The sequence below is a fragment of the Acinonyx jubatus genome, chromosome A1 (assembly GCF_027475565.1).
Source record: "Acinonyx jubatus isolate Ajub_Pintada_27869175 chromosome A1, VMU_Ajub_asm_v1.0, whole genome shotgun sequence".
Classification (NCBI taxonomy): Eukaryota; Metazoa; Chordata; class Mammalia; order Carnivora; family Felidae; genus Acinonyx; species Acinonyx jubatus.
In genome coordinates, this window is record NC_069380.1 from 126,985,350 (window position 1) to 127,013,092 (window position 27,743).

A 27,743-nucleotide genomic window follows, 5' to 3' on the forward strand; every position below is an offset into this window, starting at 1 on the left:
TGGATTCTCTACTGATGAAACTCCATTCTCTATTAATTATAATCACTAGGCATCATGAATTCATAGGAAAGAAACTTGGGTAAGGATTAAAGGAAAAAAGAATTAAAGACCAAATGGGTGAAACAAATACAAAGTGAAGGGAAAAAGAAACATGACACAAAACATGAAACACAGGAATATGACCACACATGAATGGCCAGGGTAGAAAGATAAAACATAGGTTCGAAATTAACCTGAGGTAATCACCAAAAAGCCTAAAAAAAAGGATGCCACAAAAGTTTATCAGTAACCAGTAGATGCTTTTCATGAGTCAAGACAGTCTATTCAATACTCTGTTTAACACACCTACTTTCCCTGGCACATTTTACATCCAAAGAGGGCAGCGATAATGTAACCTCAGGATGAGCTGAGCCTGGTATAGAACTGTCTGCCCCAGGGCAAAGATCAGCTTACGGCTTATTTTTAGCGGATTCTGCTCCTGCACCTCAGGGACTGCCAGGGTCCTCAGGTGGAATCCATCCCCACAGCTTGGGACAGACTGCACTGCTGCTTACCTTTTGGGCAGTCTATATACACACCATAATCATGGCACTGTTTCCTCTGCCCAAAACAATTCCCCAGTTTTGCTCCTTCAATAGGCACTGCCTGTCGTATCAGTTTGAGTTGTTGGTTGCAAAAACCAATTCTGACTAATTTAACCAGACACAAAAAAATTGAAAATATCCAAGTAGGTTACAAAATCAATAGGAGGGAGAGCTGGAGAACTAGCATCAGAAAGGGGGAAAAAAAGTGCTAGGGAGAAAGGAAGCCACAGCAGCACACAGAGCAGGAACCACAAGGGACAGTCTAGTGTGAGAGCGACGGCTGACACCATGGCCTCTGCATGCCTTTGCCTCTATGTGCTCTGCCCTTGCTCCTGCAGGCCACCACTGCTGTCACAAGAAATTCTATGCTGTCCCTTCCCCTTCACATCTCTCACTTGACATTCAAAGTCGTAGGCAGGAGTGTATCAACCTCCAAGGGCAGGACAGGTCCCTGAACCCTAACTGCTGAAAGACGGAGAATCTCACCTACCTCGGCTTCTACAAGGAAGACAGGGCTCTGCCTCCCTCCAAGGCTCACAGAAACAGGGAATCTCACAAAACAGAAAAGGAGCTTAAAATGTTTGGCAGCAAAAAAGGTGAAATGTCCAGTATATGTTTTTTATCAGTATCCCCACAACTATGACATGGAAACCTGGACATTCATTCTTGACTTTTATGGGAGGAGTGGGTACAGAGACTCTGAGATACTCATCCAGCATCCAAAGGGTCTAAGCTCCCAGAGACTTTATACAGGAACAAATCCTAAAGATTTAGATGTTCACTAACCACAGATGTATTTGAAGAACTGCAAGGACTTACAGATTGACAGGTGCCTTGACAAAGGTAAGAGTTAGACTCCAGACCTCAATAAAAGAAAATGTTAAACATCAGTAAAGATTCTAAATGCAAAGGGGTGAAGGGAGAGATCCAAGATGGCAGCATGGGAAGACCCCGAACTCACCTCATCCCAGAGACAAATGGAATCTACACCTACATGTACAGCAATTGCTCCTAAAGAACTGAGGGTCAGTGAACAGCTTCTGCACACCCAAGGATAGAGGGACCACACAGAGAATGGGCAGGAGAGACAGAGACAAGGTGACGATGAGAACACCACCCCCCCACACTATAAACTGCAGAAGGAAGGGATAGCAACAGAGGGCCCTCAGCAGATTTGCACAACCTGGGGCACAGCAAAAAATAGCAGTTTCAAGGGCAACTAGACTTTGAGTGGAGGAATCCCATTTACTAACCCTAGAGCACCCACGGAACAGTGCGGGAACTGCTGAAACTCTCTCGAAGGTTGGAGATGCCAGTGAGGGTCCTGTTTTTGTTCCTCCCCTATCTTGACAGCACAGAGGGGGGCAGGGCCAAGGCACTCTAGCCAGCCTGCTGCCTCAGCAAGCGCAGGGTCCCTGGCCCACACCAGCTCCAGCCATGCTGCCAAGGTGGCCACCCCACCCACACCTGTCCCAGCTCCACCCAGCCCAACAAGGGCTACCGCATGGTTCACTCTGGGAAACCTCCCGGCCCATGCCTCCTCTAGCTCCAGCCATCCCACCAGCATGTCCCCTCTGCAGGGTCCTCCACCCCACTCCAGCTCCGGCTGCACACAGCCAGCCCAAACCACCTCATTCACAGAAACATATACACAAAGTGTATATGAGGAGACAGAAGAATATACTCCAAACGAATTAACAAAACCTCTGAAAAAGAACTAAATACAACAGTGATAAGCAATCTACCTGATAAAGAGTTCAAAGTAATGCTCATAAAGATGTTCACCAGACTGGAGAGAAGAGTGATTGAACTTAGTGAGAACTTCAACAAAGTGATAAAATATAAAAAAGAACCACCAGAGCTGAAGAACGCAATAACTGAAATTAAAAAACACACTGGAGGGAATTAAGAGCAGATTAAAGGATGCAGATGAACGAATCAGCATTCTGGAACATGGGGTAAGAGAGAACACCCAAGCTGAAGAGCAAAAAGAAAACAGAATTTTAAAAACTGATGATAATAGGTTAAGGGACCTCTGGGACCACATCACATTAAGGGACCTCTGGTACCACAAGCATACTAACATTCACATTATAAGGGTCCCAGAAGAAGACAGACAGAAAATCACAGAAACTTATTTGAAGAAAAGTTCCCTAACCTGGGGAAAGAAATGTCCATCCAGGTCCCAATAAGACACCTAATAATTAAGATGCCCAAAATTAAAAATAAAAAGAGAATCTTAACAGGAGCAACAGAAAAATAACAATGAAGCCCTTAAACAATGTGGGGTTAGGAGCAATGACACCCCACTCACTGCCCTCATGCACCCCAAACCCAAGTCTAACTTTGACTCTCCCAAAACTTAACTACGAATAGCCTACCAGTGACCAGAGCCTTGCCGATGAATATAAACAGTCAATTAACATATATTTTGTGTATTATATGTCATATACTATATTCCTACAATAAAGTAAGCTAGAGAAAAGAAAATGTTATTGAGAAAATCATAAAGAAAAAATACATTTATAATACTGTACTGCAAAACATCCACGTATAAGTAGACCCATGCAGTCAAACCCTGTGTTGTTCAAGGGTCAGCTGTGGTTATAAACAACAGAAACTCCCTAAGGCTGTCAATTGATTTTTCGGCAGAAACTGTGTAGGCCACACAGGAGTGGCATAATATATTCAAAGAGCTGAAAGGAAAACACCTATAACCAAGTTACTCAGCCCAATAAGGATATCATTCAAAATTGAAGGAGAGATAAAGAATTTCCTAGACAAACAAAAGTTAAAGGAGTTTATCACCATTAAAGCAGCCTTACAAGAAATGTTAAAGGAATTTCTTTAAGTAGAAAAGGCCAATAAGTATAAGGCAATTCTGAAATGAAAAAAATACACAGGTGGGAGAATATAAATGTCGGTTTTTAGAATGTGCTCAAACTTAAGTGACCATAGACTTAATACAGACTGCTATATATTTAGGATATTATAAATAAACCTCAAAACAGCCAAACACCAAAAAGAATAAAATACCTAGAAATAAATTTAACCAAGGGGGTAAAAGATGCACTCTAAAAACTCTAAGACACTGATGAAAGAAATTGAAGACAACAGAAACAAATGAAAAGATACATCATGCTCATGGATTGGAAGGTAATATGGTTAAAATGTTGAGAGGCACCTGGGTGGCTCAGTCAGTTAAGCGTCCGACTCTCAGTTTCAGCTCAGGTCATGATCTTATGGTTTCATGAGTTCGAGCACCACACATCAGGCTCTGCACTGGCAATGGGGAGCCTGCTTGGAATTCTCTCTCTCTCTCTCTCTGCCCTTTCCCTACTCAAGCTGTCTCTGTTTCTCTGAAAATAAATAAATAAACTTAAAAAAAAATTTTTTTAATTTTTTTCTAATCTTTATTTATTTTTGAGAGAGAGACAGAGTGTGAGCAGGGGAGGAGCTGAGGGGAGGGAGACACAGAATCAGAAGCAGGCTCCAGGCCCTGAGCTGTCAGCACAGAGCCTGATGTGGGGCCCGAACTCATGAACTGTGAGATCATGACCTGAGCTGAAGTCAGACGCTTAACCGACTGACCAACCGAGGCGCCCCTAAAATAAAAAATTTTTAAAGGTTGATACTATCCAAAGCAATCTACAGGTTTAATGCAATCTCTATTAAAATTCCAATGATAATTTTCACAGGACTAGACAGAACAACTAATCCTACATTTTGTATGGAACCACAAAACACTCTGAAGAGTCAAAGCAATCTAGAGAAAGAAGAACAAAGCTGGAAGTATCACAAACCCAGATTTCAAACTATACTGCAAAGTTATAGTAATCAAAACAGTATGGTACTAGCATGAAAATAGACACGTAGATGAAAAGAAGAGGACAGAATAAACCCAAGCCTATAGGGTCAACTAATAGACAACAGAGGAGGCAAGAACATACAATGGGGGAAAAGGTGGTCTTTTCAATTAACAGTGCTGGGAAAACTGGACAGCTACATGTGAAAAGAATGAAACTGAACCACTTTCTTACACCATACACAAAAATAAACTCAAAATGGATTAAAGTCCTCAATGTGAGACCTGAAACTATAAAAATCCCAAAAGAAAACATAGGCAGTAATTTCCTAGATATTGCCCTTAGCAACCTATTTATGCCTCCTCAGGCAAGGGAAACAAAAAAAAATAAATAAACTTTTGAGACTACATCAAACTGAAAAGCTTTTGCACAACAAAGGAAACCATCAATAGAACAAACAGGCCACCCACTAAGTAGGGGCAGATATTTGCAAATGATGCATCTGATTGGGGGTTAATACCCAAAATATATAAAGAACTACAACTCAATAGCAAAAAACCCAAATAATCCAACTAAAAATGGGCAAAGGACTTGAAGAGACATTTTCCCAAAGACATAACCAGTGTCCAAAAGACACATGGAAAGATGCTCAACATCACTAATCACCAGAGAAATGTAAATCAAAACCATGAGATACCACCTCACACCAGTCAGAATGGCTAGAATCAAAAAGAAACAGCAAGGGTTGGGAAGATGTGGAGAAAAGGGAGCCCTTGTGCAGTGTTGGTGGAAATGTAAGCTGGTGCAGCCACTGTGGAAATCCACATGAAGGTATCTCAAAAAATTAAAAAGAAATACCATATGACCCAGTAATTCCATATTAGGGTATTCACCTGAAGAAAACAAAAACACTAATTTAAAAAGATATATGCACCTCTATGTTTATTGCAGAAGTATTTACAACGGCCAAGATATGGAAGGAGCCCAAGTGTCCATCAACTGACAAATGGATAAAGAAGATGAAAGAGGAAGGAAGGAAGGAAGGAAGGAAGGAAGGAAGGAAGGAAGGAAGGAAGGAAGGAAGGAAGGGATTTCCAGCTATAAAAAAGAATGAAATCTTGTCATTCACAACAACATAGGTGGACCCAAGGAGTATTATGCTAAGTGAAATAAATCAGACCGAGAAAGACAAATACCATATGATTTCACTTACATATGGAATCTAAAAACGAAACAAATGAACAACAACAAAAACAGACTCGTAAAGACAAAGAACAAACTGGTGTTTGCTGGAGGGGAGCGGGGAGAGAAATTGGTAAAACAGGCAAAAGAGATTAAGAGGTACAAAATTCTTGTTATAAAGTAAATAAGTCATGAATAAAAAGTACAGAAGAAATATAATCAATAATATTGTAATAACTCTGTATGGTGACGGAGAATAACTATACTAATCGTGGTAAGCACTTTGTAATGTATATAACTGTTCATCACTACGTCATACACCTGAAACTAACATAATACTATATGTCAACTATACTTTGATTAAAAATAAATTTTAAAAGTTAAAGTCTGCTCCACAACCACATATTTAAGTAACTGCACCAAATTTATCCCTATGACTTCCCGACCTTAAACTTCTCCAGTCAGGCCATTCTCCTCTCTCCTCTCCTAGGAAAGCCCACTTAGACATTTCTGAACAATAGCCTCAGTCTTCTATCCTTGTCACCTGAAATACCCTCTCTCTTCTCATTAACCAGATCCCACCACATTCTTGGGACCCAGGTTGAAGTCCTCCACCTCCTGCTCCATGAGATCTCAAAACACTCCCATAGCAAGTGGGTCACAAACACAAATCCTGCAGTGGCCAGGCAGACAACATCACCATGATACAGTGCAGTAAAATGGAAGGGAATGGTGGCAAGAATATCAAGTGCAGTGGGTTTGCCCCAACTAAAGACTTTCAGGTTCACAATTTCTTAAGACACTGTGTCAAAGCTCAGAATTACTAGGAGCCTCTGGGGAAAGGAACTGGGTAGCTGGAGGAGAGAGGTGGAATGGAGATTTTTTCATTGCAAATACTCTATTATACTTTGTAAATTTTGAACTACATTAAAGTATTATCTTCCCAAAATACCCAAAATTGGGAAAAAAAAAAAAAAAAGAGATGAAAACATTTTAATCACTAAAAACACTATGCCAGTGAGACAAAACAGATGTGTCAATCCAAGGGCTATCAGTGTAACACCTCTAATTTATTACTTGTTCTGGTTCATTTTGGTTAATTAATTAAATAACACCCTGTTTCTGCTACTTATCTTTTTCATATATGTATACTCTATCTCTCCAGAGAATGCCAAGTTAGGGAGGAAATGAATCATGTTATATTGCATTAGAATGACAAACACGTGGGAAAACTACTGAATATTTGGAATCATAAACATTTAGAATTTTAAAAGTCCTTAAAGATCTAGGTTATCACGTCATTTTATTTATTTTTCTGTTCGTTCTTTTTATTTATATATATAAAATTTATTGTCAAATTGGTTTCCATAAACACCCAGTGCTCATCCCCAACAGGTGCCCTCCTCAATGCCCATCACCCACTTTCCCCTCTCCCCCACCCCCCATCAACCCTCGGTTTGTTCTCAGTATTTAAGAGTCTCTTATGGTTTGTCTCCTTCCCCCTCTATAACTTTCTTTTTTCCCCTTCCCCTCCCCCATGGTCTTAAGTTTCTCAGGATACACATAAGAGTGAAAACATATGGTATCTGTGTTTCTCTGCCTGACTTATTTCACTTAGCATAATACTCTCCAGTTCCACCCATGTTGCTACAAATGGCCAGATTTCCTTCTTTCTCATTGCCAAGTAGTATTCCATTGTATATATAAACCACAACTTCTTTATCCATTCATCAGTTGATGGACATTTAGCTCTTTCCATAATTTGGCTATTGTTGAAAGTGCTGCTATCAACATTGGGGTACAAGTGCCCCTATGCATCAGCACTCCTGTGTCCCTTGGGTAAATTCCTAGCAGTGCTATTGCTGGGTCATAGGGTAGCTCTATTTTTAATTTTTTGAGGAACGTCCACACTGTTTTCCAGAGCAGCTGCACCAGTTTGCATCCCCACCAACAGTGCAAGAGGGTTCCCGTTTCTCCACATCCTTGCCAGCATCTATAGTCTCCTGATTTGTTCATTTTAGCCACTCTGACCAGCGTGAGATGGTATCTCAGTGTGGTTTAGATTTGTATTTCCCTGATGAGGAGTGACGTTGAGCATCTTTTCATGTGCCCGTTGGCCATCTGGATGTCTTCTTGAGAGAAGTGTCTATTCATGTTTTCTGCCCATTTCTTCACTGGATTATTTGTTTTTCGGATGTTTTTTGGAGTTTGGTGAGTTGTTTATAGATTTTGGATACTAGCCTTTTATCCAATACGTCATTCGCAAATACCTTTTCCCATTCCATTGTTTGCCTTTTAGTCTTCTTGACTGTTTCCTTTGCAGTGCAGAAGCTTTTTATCTTCATGAGGTCCCAATAGTTCATTTTTGCTTTTAATTCCCTTGCTTTAGAGATGTGTCGAGTAAGAAATTGCTGCAGCTGAGGTCAGAGAGGTTTTTTCCTGCTTTTGCCTCTAGGGTTTTGATGGTTTCCTATCTCACAGTCAGGTCCTTCATCCATGTTGAGTTTGTTTTTGTGAGTGGTGTAAGAAAGTGGTCTAGTTTCAACTTTCTGCATGTTGCTGTCCAGTTCTCCCAGCACCATTTGTTAAAGATACTGTCTTTTTTCCATTGGATATTCTTTCCTGCTTTGTCAAAGACTAGTTGGCCATACATTTGTGGGTCCAATTCTGGAGTCTCTATTCTATTCCACTGGTCTATGTGTCTGTTTATGTGCCAATACCATACTGTCTTGATGATTATAGCTTTGTAGTAGAGGCTAAAGTCTGGGATTGTGATGCCTCCCACTTTGGTCATCTTCTTCAATATTACTTGGGCTACTCGGGGTCTTTTGTGGTTCCATACAAATTGTAGGATTGCTTGTTCTAGCTTCAAGAAGAATGCTGGTGCAATTTTGATTGGGATTGCACTGAATGTGTAGCTTGGGTAGTATTGACATTTTAACAATATTTATACTTCCAATCCATGACCATGAATATTTTTCCATGTTCCATGTGCACTCGAGAAGAAAGTATATTCTGTTGCGTTGGGATGCAGAGTTCTAAATATATGTCAAGTCCATCTGATCCAGTGTATCATTCAGGGCCCTTGTTTCTTTATTGATCCTGGGTCTAGATGATCTACCCATTGTTGTAAGTGGGGTATTAAAGTCCCCTGCAATGATCACATTCTTATCAATAAGGTTGCTTATGTTTGTGATTGTTTTATATATTTGGGGGCTTCCGAATTCAGTGCATAGACATTTATAATTGTTAGCTCTTCCTGATGGGTAGACCCTGTAATTATTATATAATGCCCTTCCTCATCTCTTGTTACAGCCTTTAATTTAAAGTCTAGTTTGTCTGGTATAAGTATGGCTACTCCAGCTTTCTTTTGACTTCCAGTACCATGATAGATAGTTCTCCATCCCCTCACTTTCAATCTGAAGGTATCCTCAGGTCTAAAATGAGTCTCTTGTAGACAGCAAATAGATGGGACTTGTTTTTTTTTTTATCCATTCTGATACCCAAAAGTTGGAGCGTTTAGTCCATTTACATTCAGTGTTATTATTGAAAGATACAGGTTTAGAGTCATTGTGATGTCTGTAGGTTTCATGCTTGTAGTGATGTCTCTGCTACTTTGTGGTCCTTGCAACATTTCACTCACTGAGTCCCCCTTAGGACCTCTTGTTGGGCTGGTTTAGGGGTGATGAATTCCTTCAGTTTTTGTTTGTTTGGGAAAACCTTTATCTCTCCTTCTACTCTGAATGACAGACTTGCTGGGTAAAGGATTCTTGGCTGCATATTTTTTCTGTTCATCACATTGAAGATTTCCTGCCATTCCCTTCTGGCCTGCCAAGTTTCAGTACATAGGTCTGCTACTACCCTTATGTGTCTACCTTTGTATGTTAAGGCCCATTTATCCCTGACTGCTTTCAGAATTCTCTTTATTTTGCCACTTTCACTATGATATGTCGTGCAGAAGATCGATTCAAGTTACGTCTGAAGGGAGTTCTCTGTGCCTCTTGGATTTCAATGCCTTTTTCCTTCCCCAGATCAGGGAAGTTCTCAGCTATGATTTGTTCAAGTACACCTTCAGCCCCTTTCTCTCTCTTCATCTTCTGGAATTCTTATTATACGGATATTGTTCCATTTGATTGCATCAGTTAGTTCTCTAATTCTCCCCCTCGTACACCTGGATTTTTTTTTAATCTCTTTTTCTCAGCTTCCTCTTTTCCCATAATTTTATCTTCTAATTCACCTATTCTCACCTCTGCCTTTTCAATCTGCACTGTGGCCACCTCCATTTTATTTTGCACCTCATTTACAGCATTTTTTAATTCATTATGATTATTTTTTAGTTCCTTGATCTCTGTAGCAATAGATTCTCTGCTGTACTCTATGCTTTTTTCAAGCCCAGCAATTAATTTTATGACTATTATTCTAAATTCTTGTTCAGTTATATTGCTTAAATCGGTTTTGATCAATTCATTAGCTGTGGCTACTTCCTGGAATTTCTTTTGAGGAGTATTCTTCCGTTTCGTCACTTTGGCTAGTTTTCTGTCCCTTATGCACTTTAAAAACTTGTTGTGTGCTCTGCACCTGTGAGCACTGCTATATTAAAGGAGGGTCATACACTGTCCAGGGCCTGGCCCTTCAGGAGGTGTTTTTTCTCAGACTGTTACTTGCTTTCTGTTATTGTGACTTTGGTCATTTTATTACCGTACTCATAGTGATATTTTGGACCCTCCACCAGGTGTGCTTTGATTTGTTTCTTGCAGTAGCCCTTTTTTCCAGCTTTCCCATTTTCTTCCTGGTAGATTCAGTCTCTTTTCCTCCCAGGCTCTGATGTTCAAAGTCCTTTGGCTTCTGCACTTCTTTGTTTGAGAGACACAGGAAGTATGGACCCCCTACTTCTCCCCCATGTTGGCCCCTCCAATTATGACAGGACAACAACCCAGGATTTGATGAAAAGAATAAAAACAAAAGAAAAACAAAATCACACACACATTTTGAGCTTACTATGAGAATACAGGATGCCCACTAGAGGGAGCCATAGTCCATTAACTTGAAGGTGAGGTCCGTAAAAGTGTTCCCCTCAAACGGATAATGAAAACATTTTCCCAGGGCCACAGGATGTGACTAAAGAGCCACGGACCTAAACAATTCAAATTTCTTTCTCCAGAGGTACAAAAGGAGATCTTCAAATCTCCAGCATTAAAAAAAAATGTTATTAGCATACAGTAAAATTGATGTGTTTTTTTTGGTCCACAATTCTATCAATTTTAATACATGTATACATTTGTACAACCACCACAATCAGGAAACAGAACAGTTCCATTTTTCCCAAGAACTCACTCCTCTGATTTTACAGTCACATCTCCCCCCAACACACACAGTGGCATTCCATTTTATAGATGTAAAATGTTTATCCACTCACCCACTGAAGAACATCTGGTTTGTTTTCAGCTCCTGGCAATTACTATAGAGCTGCTATCAATATTCATGTACAAGTTTTTGTGTGAAAATAAGTTTTCATTTTTCTAGGGTAAATGCCCAAGCATGGGAATACCGAGTTATACAGTACATAGAGGTTCAACTCTAAAAGAAAATGCCAAACTTCTCTCCACGGTGATAACCAATCCAAGCTTCCTACCACCAGTAGAGCAGATTTCCAATTGCTCTGCATCCTCTCTAGCGCTTGATATTGTCAGTATTTTTATTTTAACCATTCCCATAAATATGTAGTAATATCTTATCCAGGTTTAATTTGCATCTCCCTAATACTAATCATAAAAATCATTTTAGGCATCAGTAGCTCTTGAGTTATCTTTGGTGAAATGTCCATTTAAGTGTTCTGTTCATTTTTTAATTGGGTTGTTTGTCTTCTTACTGTTGAGTTTTTTAAGTTCTTTATATATTCTTGATACCAGTCCATTGTCATATATATGGCTTGCAAAGTCTCTCCCCATCTGTACCTTATCTCCTCAGACTCTTAATAGTGTCTTTCACAGAGCAAAGGTTTTTAATTTTGATGAAGTCCAAATTATCATGTTTTTTTTTTCTTTTATGAATCATGCTTTTGGTGTCATGTCTAAGAACTCTTTACCTAACCCCAAGGCATAAAGAGCTTCTCTGGTTTCTCTAAATTTTTCCTAGTTTTACATTTAAATCTATGATTCACTTTTAATTAACTTTTGCATAAAGTACACAGTTTACATTTGAGGTTCATTTTTTTAATATAGAGGATATATATCTAATTGTTCTAACACCATTTGCTGAAAAGACTACTCTTTTTTCCTTTAAATTGCTTTTACGCTTCTGTCAAAAACCAAGTGGCCAAGTTTGCGTGTGATTCTGGACCACCAATTCTGTGCCAGCAATCTAAGCATCCATTCCTTTACCAACACCACAGTCTCCATTACTGTAGCTTTATGTAATAAGTCTTAAAACTGGGCAGCATGAGTCTTGCTTTTGTAAATTAAGAATGTGGAAGTAACATTATTCAAGAGAGCTGGCAATATCTACCTAACAAATTCTAGTTTCAAATTAAAATCAGTACTTTGGAAATAGGACAGGAAAAAAAGCAAATATAAAGGAAAGGGAACAGAAAGAATATAGGAAACAAAGAGAAAGAAGTAGGAACATGAGAGAGACACACGTAAAGAGGTAGAAACAAAGGAAAAGAAGAGATAAAGGGGACAGGGAAAGGTGGGAAAACAGAGGAAGTGGTTCCCTACACATCAGATCTCAACCACTAAAGCTGAGCCAAGCAAATTCCTATCTGTGAACACCAAACACCTTCCCACTTACACGATCCACCAGAGCTAGCATCAGTAATGAGAACAGGTCAAGGGCCAGGTATCTCACCAGACCAGGAACCTCATCCTCCTAAAAATCTACAGTAGGACAAACACTTTTCTCATTAAATCATTCAAAACAAGTAATTATCATAATATCGACTTCAATTTTTATATGACCCATTACATTAGTCTTAAATACTCCTATATAACTGCCTGTTCACATAAATAAATGGACACATTTGATGATCAGCATGAACTTTCCTTAACTAGAACACTCCTGGTGTTTGGTTTAGATATTTCAAAGAGAAACATCCTTGGTTCTCTTTGGATGAACTATCCACCCTGTCCACCTCCCAGGGTTGCCATGAAGATCAAAGGAGATCATGGAAGGGAAATTGCTTCATAAACTGAAATTTTTCATACAAATATATATCAATGCCTCTCCTCATTAGAGGTATAGGACCAGGAAACTTTGTCAGACACAGATGAAAGCATCTGGCTCAACTACATAGACCCTTTAGTGAAATCTAAAATGGTCTTTAGTAGCAGCAAATTCAGAATTCTTTCCAGACAACGGCATTATTAACAAGAAGGATGTGGTTCGGTAACTAGCTCTGGGCAGTTCTCTGCAACATCTCTGACAATGATGGACATTCAGATATTGGGATCTTGCTTTCCTTTCTTGCACGCTAAAATTCACTACTTCCTTCTATTTTCTATACTTACATCTTTCATTCTGGGGGGGAAAAAATCATGGTTAACAAATGTAACTGTAGTCACAGAAGAAATATGACACACAGTCTTTAAGAACTAGAAATAAAATTTGGTACATTCCAAAATAAAAGCTTAACTTTCTGTTACAAAATTCTCCCACATATACTGTGTGTGCATGCATGTGTGTGTGTGTGTATATGTGTGTGTGTGTTTTCTGTCTTCAAAAAAATGCTGTAAGGGCCTTTGGTATTTCATGTAGCTTTCTGTAATTCACAAACCCAAGAAACCACCCACCTCCTGCTATATTTGTAAGTGCTTAGGTTGATGATGTTTACCTCACTTCCTTTATTTGACAACTTCTTTTCTTTCTTTTAATGCTTATTTTTCAGGGACAGAGAGCACATGAGCAGAGAAAGGGCAGAGAGAGAGGGAGTGAGAGGATCCAAAGCAGGCTCCCCGCTGACAGCAGAGAACCCAATCTTGGGCTCAAACTCATGAACTGTGAGATCATAACTAAGCTGAAGTCAGACACTAAACCAACGGAGCCACCCAGTCATCCTTTGACAATTTCCTGAAGACAGGGGATCATTAACTGTATTACCTGGTACTTAAAACATTATTGGAATTCTGTAAATACATAAACGCATGTTGGGTACACCAAATGCATCTTGTTTATTACTGTGTGTTTACTCATCCAATCACTATCTAATAACCTAAGTCAATCTCACGTTGTGGAAATGGAGGCAATATAGCCTATCGTAAGAACACAGGCTTCAGACACAGACACCTCAATTCAAATCCTGACTCTTACTACCAGCTGAGTGACTCTGCAGAAGTTAGTAACTTTGGCCTTAATAACTTCCTAATCTTTAAAATCAGGATAATACGCTACATCGACAGAAGCTGAATTAAATAACAATAACGTGACAAGTCAGCACATCATCAGTGTGTGAGTACCTTAGCTCCTTCCTTGCCAGCAAGACTCCTCGGCTATCTGTTCCAGCCTCCTTGATACTACCTAGGAAGGCTTGATATTTAGAAGCATGTTCTGGAATTTCTCCACCTTACTGACTCTCCATCTACTTTCAAATCTAACCTGCCTCTAGATCTTCATCTCCCTCATCTGCTTCCGTTATAATCCGGCAGCAAGACGTACTCTGCCAGGAAAGCAGGTGCAAGCAGAGCAGGCAGGGCAGCCCCCATCCCACTCTTCTCTGGCGCCCTGGCACACAGCTGCGAGGATCCGAGCTCCGGTCCTGGAAGCTGCACGCGGGCAACAGCTGCCGCCTCTCTCATTAGCTCACTCTCAATTCAGGGCACATGCTCCTTAACAAATGCTTTACTTATCTGAATAGATTTCATCTGACAGTAATCTGAGAAATTGGCAAACACCAGTGGTTAACTCAGAATACTTCCACTGGGGCAAATGGAAAGCTATGAGTTTTCAGGTGGTAAACAACAGAAGAAAATAGTGCTCCCTTTATGATTCACAAGTATTAGAGAAAGTGAAGAGAAAATCGCTATTTAAAGGACAAATGTACTCTGGCTGTGCACTCGATGTTTTAAAGTGGGACACCTGATTAAATCTTCATCCTGATGTGAAGCATGCTCTGCCAGGGCGGGGTGGCCGGCTCCTAGAGCATTCTCCCATTTCACTCTTCTGAGGACCCTGAAAGCCTCCTGAGATGCAAGGGATGTTACCCAACGTAAGGTGGTCACAAGAGAACAGATTGCAAGTTACTCATCCAGAGAATCTTACAGAAGTGTTCTAACTAAGTTGTGACGGGGTACAAGCAATTACAGTTTCCCAAGAGAAATAATCACTTACAAATCCCCAGGGAAGTATGGCATGCAGAACCAGGGCTGGAGTTTCCACTGCCTGATGCTAACAAGCACTACGGTCTCAGAATAAGCTCAAATCACCCAAGATCCTAATTAAAAGTTGGATAGCAAGCCAGAAATAACTGCCAAATGGAGAGACAACTAAATGTCCCATGACAGTCTTGCTATCTAGAAGCTGGAGATTGCCGATGAAACTCCATAAAGAAGTTAATGCTAAATGTGCAGCAATGTCTGGTCTTAGCCTTGGGGCTGGTGGCAACCCTCACACTGCTCTGTGAGCTTCCTCAGCAGGTAGTCCACAAAAGAGCCAAACAAATGCTTCAGGGAGGAAATAAACAGGTTTTCTCTGCTCAAAGTCATGGGTCCCAGGGACCCCAAACTCCCTTACTAAATGTGTTGTAAGAGCATGCCCAATTTTCTTTTGGAGTAAAAGAAAACAAATGTTAAGGATCCATATTGTCCATTTCTTCTTTTAATCCCTTTCAGGTTCTCACCCCTTTGGTAGGCCTGTCAGTAACTCAATACTTACTCTTTTCAGGACATGTGCAGCTTCATTCCTCTAATACTCTCCCAGTCCCTAAAGCTTACTTAGGTAGGTCCCCTCCGCCTCCAGCAGTAAAACAACCTAGCATGTAGTGAGAAGGAAAGTCTGAGTGAGAGACATGCATTTTTCCCTTGGGCGATCAGGTGGTAAGTGACCAATCACAAAATAGCACTAAAACATGAGCAAAAACATTTGGTGGAAAGCAGACATACATCAGGGAATTCTAGTACAACGCTTCATACAGGCTCTGAGATCTGCCTAAAGATCAGACCCACTCTGCTGCTAACCCCCTGAATAAATACATTCTCACTGCCAGAGAGGCCCGGTCCAGAGCTATTTCACCCTTTCCTATTCTCTAGAAGCACTGAGCCACTGTGATCACCCTCCCAGATGTGCAAAAGGCAAGAAAAGATGTCCTTTCTGAAAACTCACTACAACAAAACACGGCCAGGGGGCACTCTACAGACCTAAGAACACGGCAACAGGCTTTATTGTGACAACACATTCAGGTCTTCACTCAACAAATCACAAGGACGAGCATCACTCCAGTGGACAAGAGAGATTCTTTCACATGAGGCAGTTTCAAGAGACTGACCAGAGCCGCCCGTCCTCCCCCTTAAGGTTTACTTGTCACCGTTACCTGTACAAGTGACGATTGTCTTCAAAATCTTCCTGACCCCATTTTCCCTTGATGTCTTCAATAACATGATTCTTAAGGAATTTTTTCAGCAGCTGGACTGTTTGCTTACGTGTCACCTCGGGGCCAAAGTTCTGACTGCACCTCAACAGCTCATGCAGCCAATCCACGGCTTCAGCCGCCGTGAAGCAGCGTTCGTAACTTTTAAAACGACAGCGATGTTTCCGTAAGGGCATCCTAGCGCGAAAAAGCTCAACTGTTTCATTCCACTGGGGAAAAAAGGGAGAAAAGCATGTAGCAATCAACTGGTTTTGTTCAAGTTATTACATCCCAAATATTTAAGATGATGAAGGCAGTTTTTCCACTTAGAAATCCGTCTTAATGACAGCCTCGACTTTTTTTTATTTACGACCTTCACACTTGAAAGAAAAATAACTTTTAAAATGGTATTTTATATTTTAAAAAACTGTATTTTATTCATTCAATAGGTATTTACTGGAGATAAGACCAGAAAGTTGTCCCATTATGTGAATTTAATGGATTTTTACATTAATGACAAACATATGATCAAAAAAATTGATAAACCAGAGCCCAATATGCCTAATTCACTTCTTGGAGCTCTAATATGATTTTACATCATTAAGCAATATGTATCATTTATTACATGAAAAGCATCAAATGGAGAGAAGAAAAGGTAGATGTACAAGATATAGTCCTGATGTCAAAACATGTTTAAAACTCCTGCAAAATATTTCCCTCTTAAAAAAAAATCTAGACATCCACCCCTTCATCCGCCTTCCCTAAATTAAATGAAATGTTCACATAAGGTATCCTTCCTACATAATTATACCAATTTCTTTTTAGGACTCTAGGCTTCCTGCCAGTACTCCTAAAAGTATTAAAACCTCACGGTCTTACTCTCCTAACCACTGTCCCTTCTCCCACTCTTCTCTTTCTGTATCACTGCACAAAGTGAATTTTTACTTTTCACCTCCTTTCCCAATGAAATCAGAAAATCTTTTTCTAATAATTATAGTTCGGTTTTTTTTGTTTGTTTGTTTTTTTAGAAAGACAGAGAGAGAGCATGAGTGGGGGAGAGGGGTAGAGGGAGCCAGAGAGTATCTTAAGAATCTTAAGCAGACTCCTCGCTCAGGGCGAAGCCCAACAAGGGCCTGATCCCATAACCCTGGAATCATGACCTGAGCTGAAATCAAGAGTTGGAATGAGCCACCCAGGCACCCCCAGGGTAATCTCTTACAACAAATTTGGGGCTCAAACTATTCTAGGGCTAGAAAGAAATTGGGGCAAAACCAAGACCCAAGGAAGATGTGCAAAATGGCACATCTCCCTCAGGCAGTTAGTCTCAGAATATAATCTGAAATCTGTTCTGTGGTTTCCTCATTAGGTGGTCATTTCATTATAGCACCTATAGCTATAAACATAAACATACTTTTAAACAATATCCACATATTTTTAACCATTGTTGTTGTTTATTCTCTGCTGACACCTAGCCTTCACGTTAGTCCTGATCAAGCATATTGGGAGTGGGAAGAGTTAATAAAAAAGATTTGCATTTATTTTAGGTTGACTGAATTATCATAATCATTATCAGTTAAACTTAATACATCGTACTTTATACATTACTTAATAAATGTAATGGAGACATGGGTTCCTGGGATCCAATACTTCAAAACAGAAGTAAACATGCCTATTAACTGACTCAAGATGGTAAGCAGTTCCTCTATTCTAATTAGGTAAGTATAATATACACTGTAACAAATTAAATGCAGAAGTGTATACAATAGAGCCTGCCCAGTCTCTCTCCAATCCCACATACCTATCAAACATATGCACATATATATAGATTTTTCCTTTTTTATATATGTGTGTTATTTATTATTACTGCTGTTGTTTGCTTCCTTTTTAAAGAAATACGATCAATCCTATTGCACACATTACCCAACTTGTTTTTGCACTGAACATAGCATGGATGTCTTTCCATATGAATACCTGTAGATCCAGCCCATTCTTATGAATAAGTTGTTGTTTCAATGAGTATTGTGGTTTCAATGAGTTGTTACTCATTCTTATAAATAAGTTGTTGTTTCAATGAGTTGTTGTTTCAATGAGTACTCAAATAATGAGTATTTGTTGTTTCAAAATATTCTTATTTTAAAAACCTAAAGGACCAATGTTTTTATTTATTTTTGTTAGAATGGATTTCTAGAGAGGATCAGCATATTTAAGTCAGATGTAACAATTTAGAGTGATACCAGCAGCGTATGCGCATCCTACCTTACCTCTGTCCATCACTAGATGTTACTATCATCTAGATGTTACTGTTTCTGCCAATCTGCGTTCAAGAAATGGTATCGCTTAAATTTTGTTTGCATGTTGCTCTCTTCATCTTTAGTAATTTTCATTTACTCATCTGAGACTTGACATTTTTCTATTGGGTAGTCTCTTAATTTTTTTTAAATGTTTACATCTAGCATTTAAGTCAAAGCGCAAAGAAGTCAGGAAAGTTAGTCTATTTTGCTCAGTTCCATATCCCCACAACTGAAGGCAGTGTACATGTATTTAATAAAGGTGTATTGAATTAAAAAATATGGAATATTAATCTTTTTTAAAATATATTAGGAATGTTTTCTCCTGGCTTATCAATTTGTTTCGGTAGTCTCTAGCTACATGAAGGTTTTATTGTTGATGATGATATTTTAATGAAACAAATATATCTTCTTTTTCTTTATAGCTTCAGGGTTTTCCCCTTTAGGGGAAGGAAGTTGGACATTTTCCCATCCTGATGTATTAAAAGTATTCATCAAAGTCTTCTAATATTTTAGAGTGATTTTTTTTTTTTTACTGTTTGAATCTACAACTGGAATTTTTTATGGGAGGAGGAAGAATACCCTTTTTTCAATGAATTGAAATAGTAAATTACCTTACATAGTATCTTTCTTGATTCTGTTCTGAATCAAGATCTGAACTCTTTTTTACCCCACTGTGCTACTTGTGTTTTCCTGTGCTATACTATACCACAGGAAATTACAATTAATTAATTACAATTAATTAATTGTGATTACAATCAATTAATACTAAGTTTAAATTTCTGGTAGGTCAAGGTCACCTACAGTCTTTTTTTTTCCAAAAAAATTTTTATGAACATACTTTTACTATTCTGTATGAGCTTTTCATTCAACGCATTTTCCACAGAGAAAAAAACAATTCATTATGATAACATTTTTACTGACTCTGTGGACAGCTGGTTTTCATTATGCACTAGAAATTTGCTAATAAGACATACTTATCAAACATAAATTATAAAAAGAACTTTTAATTTATGTTGCTTTTTAATGGCATTTATCATTATGGATTATATTTACTTAATCCATGAAACGCTTTAGAATTCTAAAACCTAGTGAGAACCATGATTTCTGTTCCCACTTATTTCCAAAACTAATAATGTTGCTATTTCGTTACTCTGTAAAACAAAGAATTAAGTTCTGCGTAAAACAAGTTACAATTCTCAGTCACACTTAGAAGGAAAATAACCTACATCAACAAAGAACAAGGCAGAGCTTCAGAATGATTTTGTTCTACAACATATTACATTTGAAGAGATAATCTTTATAGCAAAGGGGATAAAACAGATTTCTTTGTGATTAAAAGACTTTTTTTGTTTTACTTATTTATCCCTTAAACTAGGGATCTGAAATAAGGAATCAAACAATTGTTTTTGCTTCACATCATGAGCCAAACTACAAAATACAGCACTGAGTGTTGAAATGTGCTTCCTGTTCTTTTCTCCAGGATATTTATTCTATTTCCTTCCTTCTTAGTACCAAAAATATTGTGATAATGGTGCTACAATGATATAGCACCTAGGAGCAGAGACAGCCAAACTCTAGATCTAGTTGTACTTGCCGCGTGCTAACAAGACAGGCCTAATCGAGTCAGTTCACCCCTTTAGGTCTCAACAGAATGGCGGGACTGGACTAGACAATCATTCACATCCATTCTAGTTCTCAGATTCAATGACAGCTGTGTTTTAAAGTTTAACAGTTGCTTCAAATGCTATAAATAACTCAGAATTAAGTTCAAAGAAAGAATCCATAGATAATAGAGGAGTTTTTAAAAAGCTATTTTCTTTCTCCTCATTATTTCTATTAAAATGATCAACTATGGTTGCCCCTTAAACAACGGGTTTGAAATACGTGGGTCCACTTATACACATTTTGGTCTATAAATACAGTACAGTACTGTAAACGTATCTTCTCTTCCTTATGACTTTCTTAGTAACTTTTTTCTCTAGCTCATTCTAAGAATGCAGTATATAATACATAAACATACACAATACAGTAAAACTCGGATCACAAGTAACTTGCTCTGCAAGTGTTCCACAAGATGAGCAAACATTTCTAATAAATTTAAACGAGAGGTGTCTTGCAATATGAGTTGCACATGACGCCAAACATCATATGATCACAACTGACCCAATGGTTCTTCTCTCTCTCTCTCTCTCTCTCTCCTTCCCTCACTGTAGGATTGTGGATGATCATCTCCTAGGCTTGGATGCTCGGTCTCAGGCCATGGTGTTTGGCAGAAATCAATGATTTTTTAGAACGCTGCAAGGTGCCCACAACTGGCACCAGTGTATTTTTTGTCACTTCAAAGCACCTATGGACGGTCCTTTGCTTTTCATACAAGAGTAAGCTTAGGAATGCTTTGCTTCATTCTAGGTCAGGCTGCCTGCAGATACAGACCCTATCCTCTGCTGCCTTATTGCCAGTCTCATTAAATACAGTATATGACAAGAGCTTATTAATACTGGACTGTAGTCAACATCGATGGGAGTGTATACAATGGCCCCTATGCAGAAAAAAATTCCATTGAGCCAATAGATAGCAGTGATTCCATTAATGACAGTGAAAATCGTCCTACACCATAACCCTCCTCTCTCGTCCCCCTCACACCAGCCACGAAGGTTTTCAAAGGTAAGTGCATGTTCATTTGTTTATTTTTCTTTATATTTTGTATTTTCTTTATTATTTTGTATTATATTACAGGATTGTCATCATTTTCATATGAATATTTTTGGGTTGTGGAATAAATCATCTGAATTTCCATTATTTCTTATGGGGCAATTCGCTTTGATATAAAGTGCTTTGGATTACAAGCAGGTTTCCGGAACAAATTATGCTCACAAACCAAGGTTTTATTGTATGTGTTTACTGACTATTTATGTTATTGGTAAGACTTCTGGTGAATAGTAAGCTGTTAGTACTTAAGTTTTAGGAGAGTCAAAAGTTATACACAGATTTTCTTTTTTTAAAATGTTTTTTTTATTTTGGGGGTGCAGGGGAGAGAGGGAGCAGAGAATCTGAAATGGGTTCTGTGCTGACAGCAGAGTCTAATGTAAGGTTCGAACTCAGGAATCATGAGATCATGACCTAAGCCAAAGTCAGATGCTTCTGACTGAGCCAGCAAACACCCCCAATTTTCAAATGTACATGGGTGGGCACTCCTAACCCCCATACTGTTTAAGGGTAAACTGTATTTGTATATGGGTTACAAAAGTGAAAGCTATTTCAAAGAAGATGAGTAAGTTGCTAATCAACTTCCACATTCATCATGTAATGACTTAGAATCTGTCATCTGATTTTTGGCATAAAAAATTCACCGAATCCATAAAACATTATTTTCAGATAAGACTTTGATGCTTTAGAAAATGAAGCTGTACATGGTACAGCAAGGCATGAAAGGAGGAAGTAATGGTCTGCTCTTGGAATGCCAACAGATTTTCCCAAGCTTTTCCTGAAGATTGGGTTGAGGGTGATGCTGGGAGAAGGGGAAAATGATAAGTGGGGAGAGGGAGATGGAAAGGGGAGCTGGGATAAATAAGTAAAGAGAGGACTGTTCAGAAACTTCACGATTTACCTGGTAAGAGGTGTAAGACACAAGTGAATTATGCTTGGGGAAACATACATTTTATAATGAGGGAGAAAGCACCTGTAACGATGACTGAGATTACTGATAAATCAGAAAGTCTCACTTTTTAAAAAAATTTTGCTAATGTTTTTTGGGCTTTCAAAATCTTAGTTTAGGATCAAGGATCTCAAACAGAATAAAGCTGACAAATGAACTGACTACCCGGGAAATTCTGGTAAAATTGAGATGCTTTCATTAATGATTCACATAATTTTCTGCTTAACTTGATCAGGCTTGGCTAAACTTGACCTGTATATCACTCCTTGGGGGATGACAGCCTCTGGAGGACAAAGAACACATTCCTTTATAAATTCCTTTGATAATATTTTAATGTGACTCAGAATGAAGTGGTGTCTTGTTACATAGGTACTCTGCATCCAAGAAAAGTAGTGATTCATACAATTCAGTGAATGAGATTAAAAACAGTTCCAATTCTGATGTAACTTGTTTTAGTCTAAAGCAGGAAGGATGAAAACTAGTTACTCCAAGATCCTGAGCCTCTCTGTTTCCCTTGCTTAACTACTGTGAATAAACTGGGGAGAGAGGGATGTGTCTTTTCCCTCCACAAAGGACAGTAAACTTTTTCAAAGTTCCTGATGAAGCACAATCTATATCTCATTCCTAAAGATGGACCTACTAATAGCCCCGACCCCAGATGGTTTCAAATGGTAGAAGCAATTGTGAAGTGGAAGCAGATATGAAAACACGATTTTTTTAAACCCTTATTTGTTCTCTGTCAGCACCATCCACACCTTTAAGCGGCTAGCCCAATGGAAATTCTAAATTTATATTTGCTGAATTTTTTTTAATGAATGAATCATTATGAATGCCTGTAACAAACAGATTGTTTGCAAGGATGAGTGCAATAATTCCTCCCGTGCTGTTCCTACCTTTTCCTGGATATCCGTTAGGTGGCAGAGAACAATGAAACGAATTCCCAAGTTAGATGTGGCCAGAAGTGGTAACGGACCAAGGAGCGATGTCCTTCCTGCCAAATTATCAGCAGGCTTTCATACAAAGCTTCTAAAAACCTGCCAGTGACATTGACAAATTGTCACCACTTACTCCATTACAGTAATCCTCTGAAACGCAAAGCACTAAAATTACTTGCTCCAGGTCACAAAGAAATCAACTACACCTAAGAGCCCTGAACACCAAAGTTCTTCTCCCAGAAGAAAAGACAGCACCCGGGACCATCAGGGGCTGCACAGTCCCTTTCACATCCATTCGGGTCAACCGCTGATTTAGGTCGGTGCTGCCAGAACCAGAAACGCTGGGAGCCAGAAAAGCGGCTAAGACCCACCACCATCCCGGGGGCACCGTTAAAAAGAACCGCAAGTGTCACCACACGAGACACTCAAGACGGAGACACGCCCTGCCTGGATTGCGGCAAAGGGTGTTAGAAAGGGTGGGCGGCCGTGAGGTTACGGACTAGGTGGGTCCTTCCTCTCCCGGCAGCAGGCGTTCGATTCCAGAGGACAAAGGGGGTGGGGGGAAGGGTCACCCTAGTGTTTCGGATGCTTTATATCGGAAGGCGTCACTTACTGCCGAGAACCAGGCCGACGTCTGGGGACGAAGCTGCACGCACCCCAACGACGTGCTGAGCTCCAGACCCGGTAAGCCTTTCCTAGCGCACCGTCCGGAAAACGGCCGGTTTTCCGGTGGGGCCCGTCCGCACCGGCCGAAATATGTCCCGCCTCCAAACCCGGGCCCCGCCAGCCCTGTAGAGGGGAGGATTGACCAGTACGCGGCCGGCGGCTGCGCCCAGCCCCAGCATGGTCACTCACCAGCTTGGTGGCCCGGTACGGGCCGGGCCCCACGATGCGGTGCTCCATAGCTGGTAAGCAGTGGCGGCGCCGGCCGCCCCTGCGCGGATCCCTGCAGGCTGGCGGCGCAGCAGTTTGAATCGCGAGCCTAAGCGCTACAGACGCTGATTGGGCGACACGGAGACACGTGACGGGAACTGAGGGGCGGGGGCGGGGCCCGTAGGCGACGGCGGGGCCCCGTAGGCGACTGGTGGCTGCGTTGGCGTCTCCTGTGAGCTCAGACAGACTGGGGACCGAGTCGGCTGTCCTCCCTTATCCCACCCGGCGCACGCCAGGATGTGCACTGACCGTGCGGGGTGTCTCTGTTTAGCACTGGGGCGAACCTGGCCGACCTCAGACAACGGCATACATACGCTTTCTTTGGTAGAGGGTCAATAAAGAGTGTATAATTCGGTGATGGAAATCGTGGACTGCGAACAAATCCGAGTCAGCATTCCATATGTACAGTGAACCTGCAGGTGCTACTAGTAGGATTGGGAGAAGTGGGCAGTGAAATGAAGCGAGTGGACGGCATCTACAAGTGGAGGGACACTGAAACACTGGATAAGGTCACTTGGCCCCAAAGAGTGTCGACAGCCCCTAGAAGCAGCAAAGAGCTGGAAACAGGGATGACTGCGTGGCTCAATAGGTTAAGGATCCAACTCTTGCTTTCAGCTCAGGTACTGATCCCAGGATGATGGAATTGAGCCCCGCATCAGGCTTGTGCTGAGCGTGGAGCCTGCTTAAGATTTTCTTTCTCTCTCCCTCTGCCCCTTCCCCGGCTGGCTCTCTCTCTAAAATAAATAAAATGAGGGAAAAGCGGGGGGGAGGGGAGGCGCGGGGATGGCTCAGTCAGGTAAGCGTGGGACTCTTGATCTGAACTCTTGATTTGGGCTCCAGTCAGAATCCCGGGGTCATGGAATAGAGCGCCATGTCCTGCTCTGCGCTGACAGCTAAGTCTGTTTGGAATTCTCTCTGCCTCTCTCTGTGCTTACCCCACTCCTGCTCTCGCTCTCTCTCTCTTTCTGGCAAAATAAATAAACTTTTTTTTAATGAAAAAAAAGAGCAGGAAGAGTGCCAATTCATCTATGTTTTCTTTTGATAGTCTATCCCTTGAATTTGAATTCTATATTTTATATCAGCCTAAGAATTTCTGTCTTTTGCCAGAGGGCTGTTTTTCCGCTCAGAATTTTCCCCCTTGGAAGTGCTGGTCTGATTTGCTATTGTTAAAGGAAAAATGAGGTCACCACTCTATACCTACAACTGGAGTTTAAAGTTCAAATATGAAAAAAAAAAAGTTCATATCTGGTCACCTCAGTGAGTACCCGGGATAAGATCAAACCCCCACTTTCATGACCCCCCTCCTCCATTTGCTCCTCTAGATATATAGTTAGCTGCATTTTAGAAAGCCCAGAAAAATTCAGAGATGACATGTATGTATTACTTTTATATTCAGAAAAAACAATACAGATAATATAAAGGTAATTTTTGCCTCCACTGAGTGAATCCTTATCAGAAAGGATTCCAATGAGGCACAAGAGAAAGAAGAAGTGTAACTTCAGAACCTTATCCATCCGGGATTTGTCACCAGCCACTGGGGTTGTAAACTGCGATCTGATACAAAATGTCATGCCCTGCCTCCTGAGCATTTTCCCAAGAGTCCATCATGAGCCATACACAAGATAATTACTTTCACTGGAAAAACATATTTCAAAATGATCTACATATCAGAGGCCACAGTCTTTGTGACTGGAGTTTAAATTGGGCTGCTGATAATCTACCGGTCTTTCAGCATCACATAAAAACAATTGGGAAACTGCTTACATACTCTTCTCTGGCACGTTTAAGTGTGACACCATCAAGATCCTGTAGAAACTTTGACTCAGCCTCAAGAACGTCTTTATAAGGTGCAGTGAGTATTGGCAATTTCACCATCACCAGCTAACTTATCACTGGCGTTAGGAAATTCCAGGCTGTGGAGCAGAAAGCAACATAGGCACCAAGTGTATTTAATGTGGGTTTGGAAATTGTGTTTCTCAATCACTGAGTAGGGAGTGGTTGGGAGCAAGTCCCTCACTGCCCAGAGGGTTCCTGACTGCCGCATTCATTCCTCCTGCTGCCTGAAAGGTCTCCCGGCAGGTTGGATGGGTCGTTTTGAAAGAACTCCTCTGCTGAAACCCAAGTCACTCACTGCTTCTATTAGACTTGAGCCATTTGGATTATGCTGTAACCCCATTCAGTCATGTTCCTTGGCATTTAAGCTATTGAGACAGTCCATTTGCTGAGGTTCTTAAAAGTTGCAAAATCTGTGACTTGATTTCCATACTTATTAGTCTGTACTGTCATCACTCTACTGGGAAATGTTCCCCCAGAAATTGTATCAATACTATTCACTAATAAGGGCATCATATTCTTTGGGGATATGGGTGGCAAAGAAAGGATAAAAATATATGGAAAATGTAAAACCATACTATTTCATTGAAACTGTTAAATAATATTTTTATTTCAGCATTTAAAAAATAAATACCACAAAAATAGAGATTTACATTCATTCATTCTCTTATTCAATATGTATGAATTCCCACTATGTGCCAGACACTCTTCCAGTCACTGGAATACTTCACAAGAAAAAACAAAGTCCAGAGGCTGACATCCTAGGGTGGGAGGAGACAGCAAGCCAACCATATACCTAAAAATGTATATACTATATCAAGGGATAACTGAGTGCTGGGAAGGAAAGTAGAAGAAAGAGGAGAGGGTGAGGGGATAAGGATGCTATTTTGGCTCCAGTGGTCAGGGAAGTTCTCTCTGACGAAGTGACAGCTGAGTAAACAATCTGAGTCAAAAGACTAGCTGTCTGGGGGCAGACCTTCTAAGATGATGGAATAATAGCCTGTGTGAAAGCATGAGGTGGACACATGCTTGTCCACCCAGGGAACATGGGAAGGAAGCCTGTGTCACTGGAGTGGAATGAGTGAAAGGGAGAGGGGAGGAGATGAGTTTGGACACAGAGAGGAGAGGTCACATTATGGGCCACAGGACTTGGATTTTACTCTGAATTGGTTGAAAATGTATTACAAAGTTTTAAAAGTGTGTCAATATCTCAGTGGGTTTTTTAAAGCATCACTCTCCCCACTGTGTGAGTAATGGACTGGAATGAGGGTAGGTGTGGAGTGGAAGCAGGAAAACCAGTTAGGAAGCTTGCAACACTCTAATAGAAAACAATAAATAAATGTGGTTGATACAGTGCTTGGCACATAGTGCCATTCAACAAACAGTTGCTGAAGGAATAAATGGATGCACAAATTAAAACGAAACTTTGTAAGTTATTTGTCTCTTAAAGATCAATTCATTCTGTCTCTAAGTTGATGTCTTAATTATATTGCATGTACTCTGCAATATAATAGCTAACTTTTATATTTTCAATATAACCTATAAAATTTGCTACTGAACCTACTATTCTGTTTTTTTCTTAGACACAATCCATACCTGATGCCTTGTGTTATAATCTCTCTCTCTCTCTCTCTCTCTCTCTCTCTCTCTCTCTCTCTCTCACACACACACACACACCTCCTGCCCCTTCACAATTACATAATTGTGTGCTAAGTTAGCATAATAAAACCTTTGCCAAGGATATAGCTGAATGGATTCTCATATTTGAGTATAAGTTCAGTTTCTTGCACATTAACCATGCCTCTTTGTTGCTATAACTAAGTATGATTCTTTATATCTAGGAAAGCCACTTGGTGGCAAAAATTTTTTTAACTAACATTGGTCTGGCTTGCGTAATTTCAAGGAGGAAGATTGTGGAAACAGGAAAGCCATTTAGAAGGTAGTCAAATGAACATAGACATGAAAATCC

At 40.2% G+C, this 27,743-nt stretch overlaps 1 protein-coding gene across 3 annotated transcripts in view; it reads right to left on the bottom strand.

Moving 5' to 3' along the window:
• Window positions 1-24,015, bottom strand: part of DEPDC1B (DEP domain containing 1B) — an 84,433-nt gene extending 60,418 nt beyond the window's left edge. For 2 of the 3 annotated variants that reach the window (XM_053223233.1, XM_027041358.2), the window contains exons 1-2: window positions 23,864-24,015; window positions 16,092-16,357 (exon numbers count right to left, since the gene is read on the bottom strand). In XM_053223233.1, coding sequence (XP_053079208.1) covers window positions 16,092-16,357; window positions 23,864-23,911 — 314 coding nt within the window. In that variant the 5' untranslated portion in view covers window positions 23,912-24,015. Of the gene's footprint in view, window positions 1-16,091; window positions 16,358-22,966; window positions 23,108-23,863 lie in introns of all 3 variants that reach the window. The other variant, XM_027041369.2, reaches the window with a different exon arrangement.
• Between the last annotated feature and the right edge of the window lie 3,728 nt (window positions 24,016-27,743).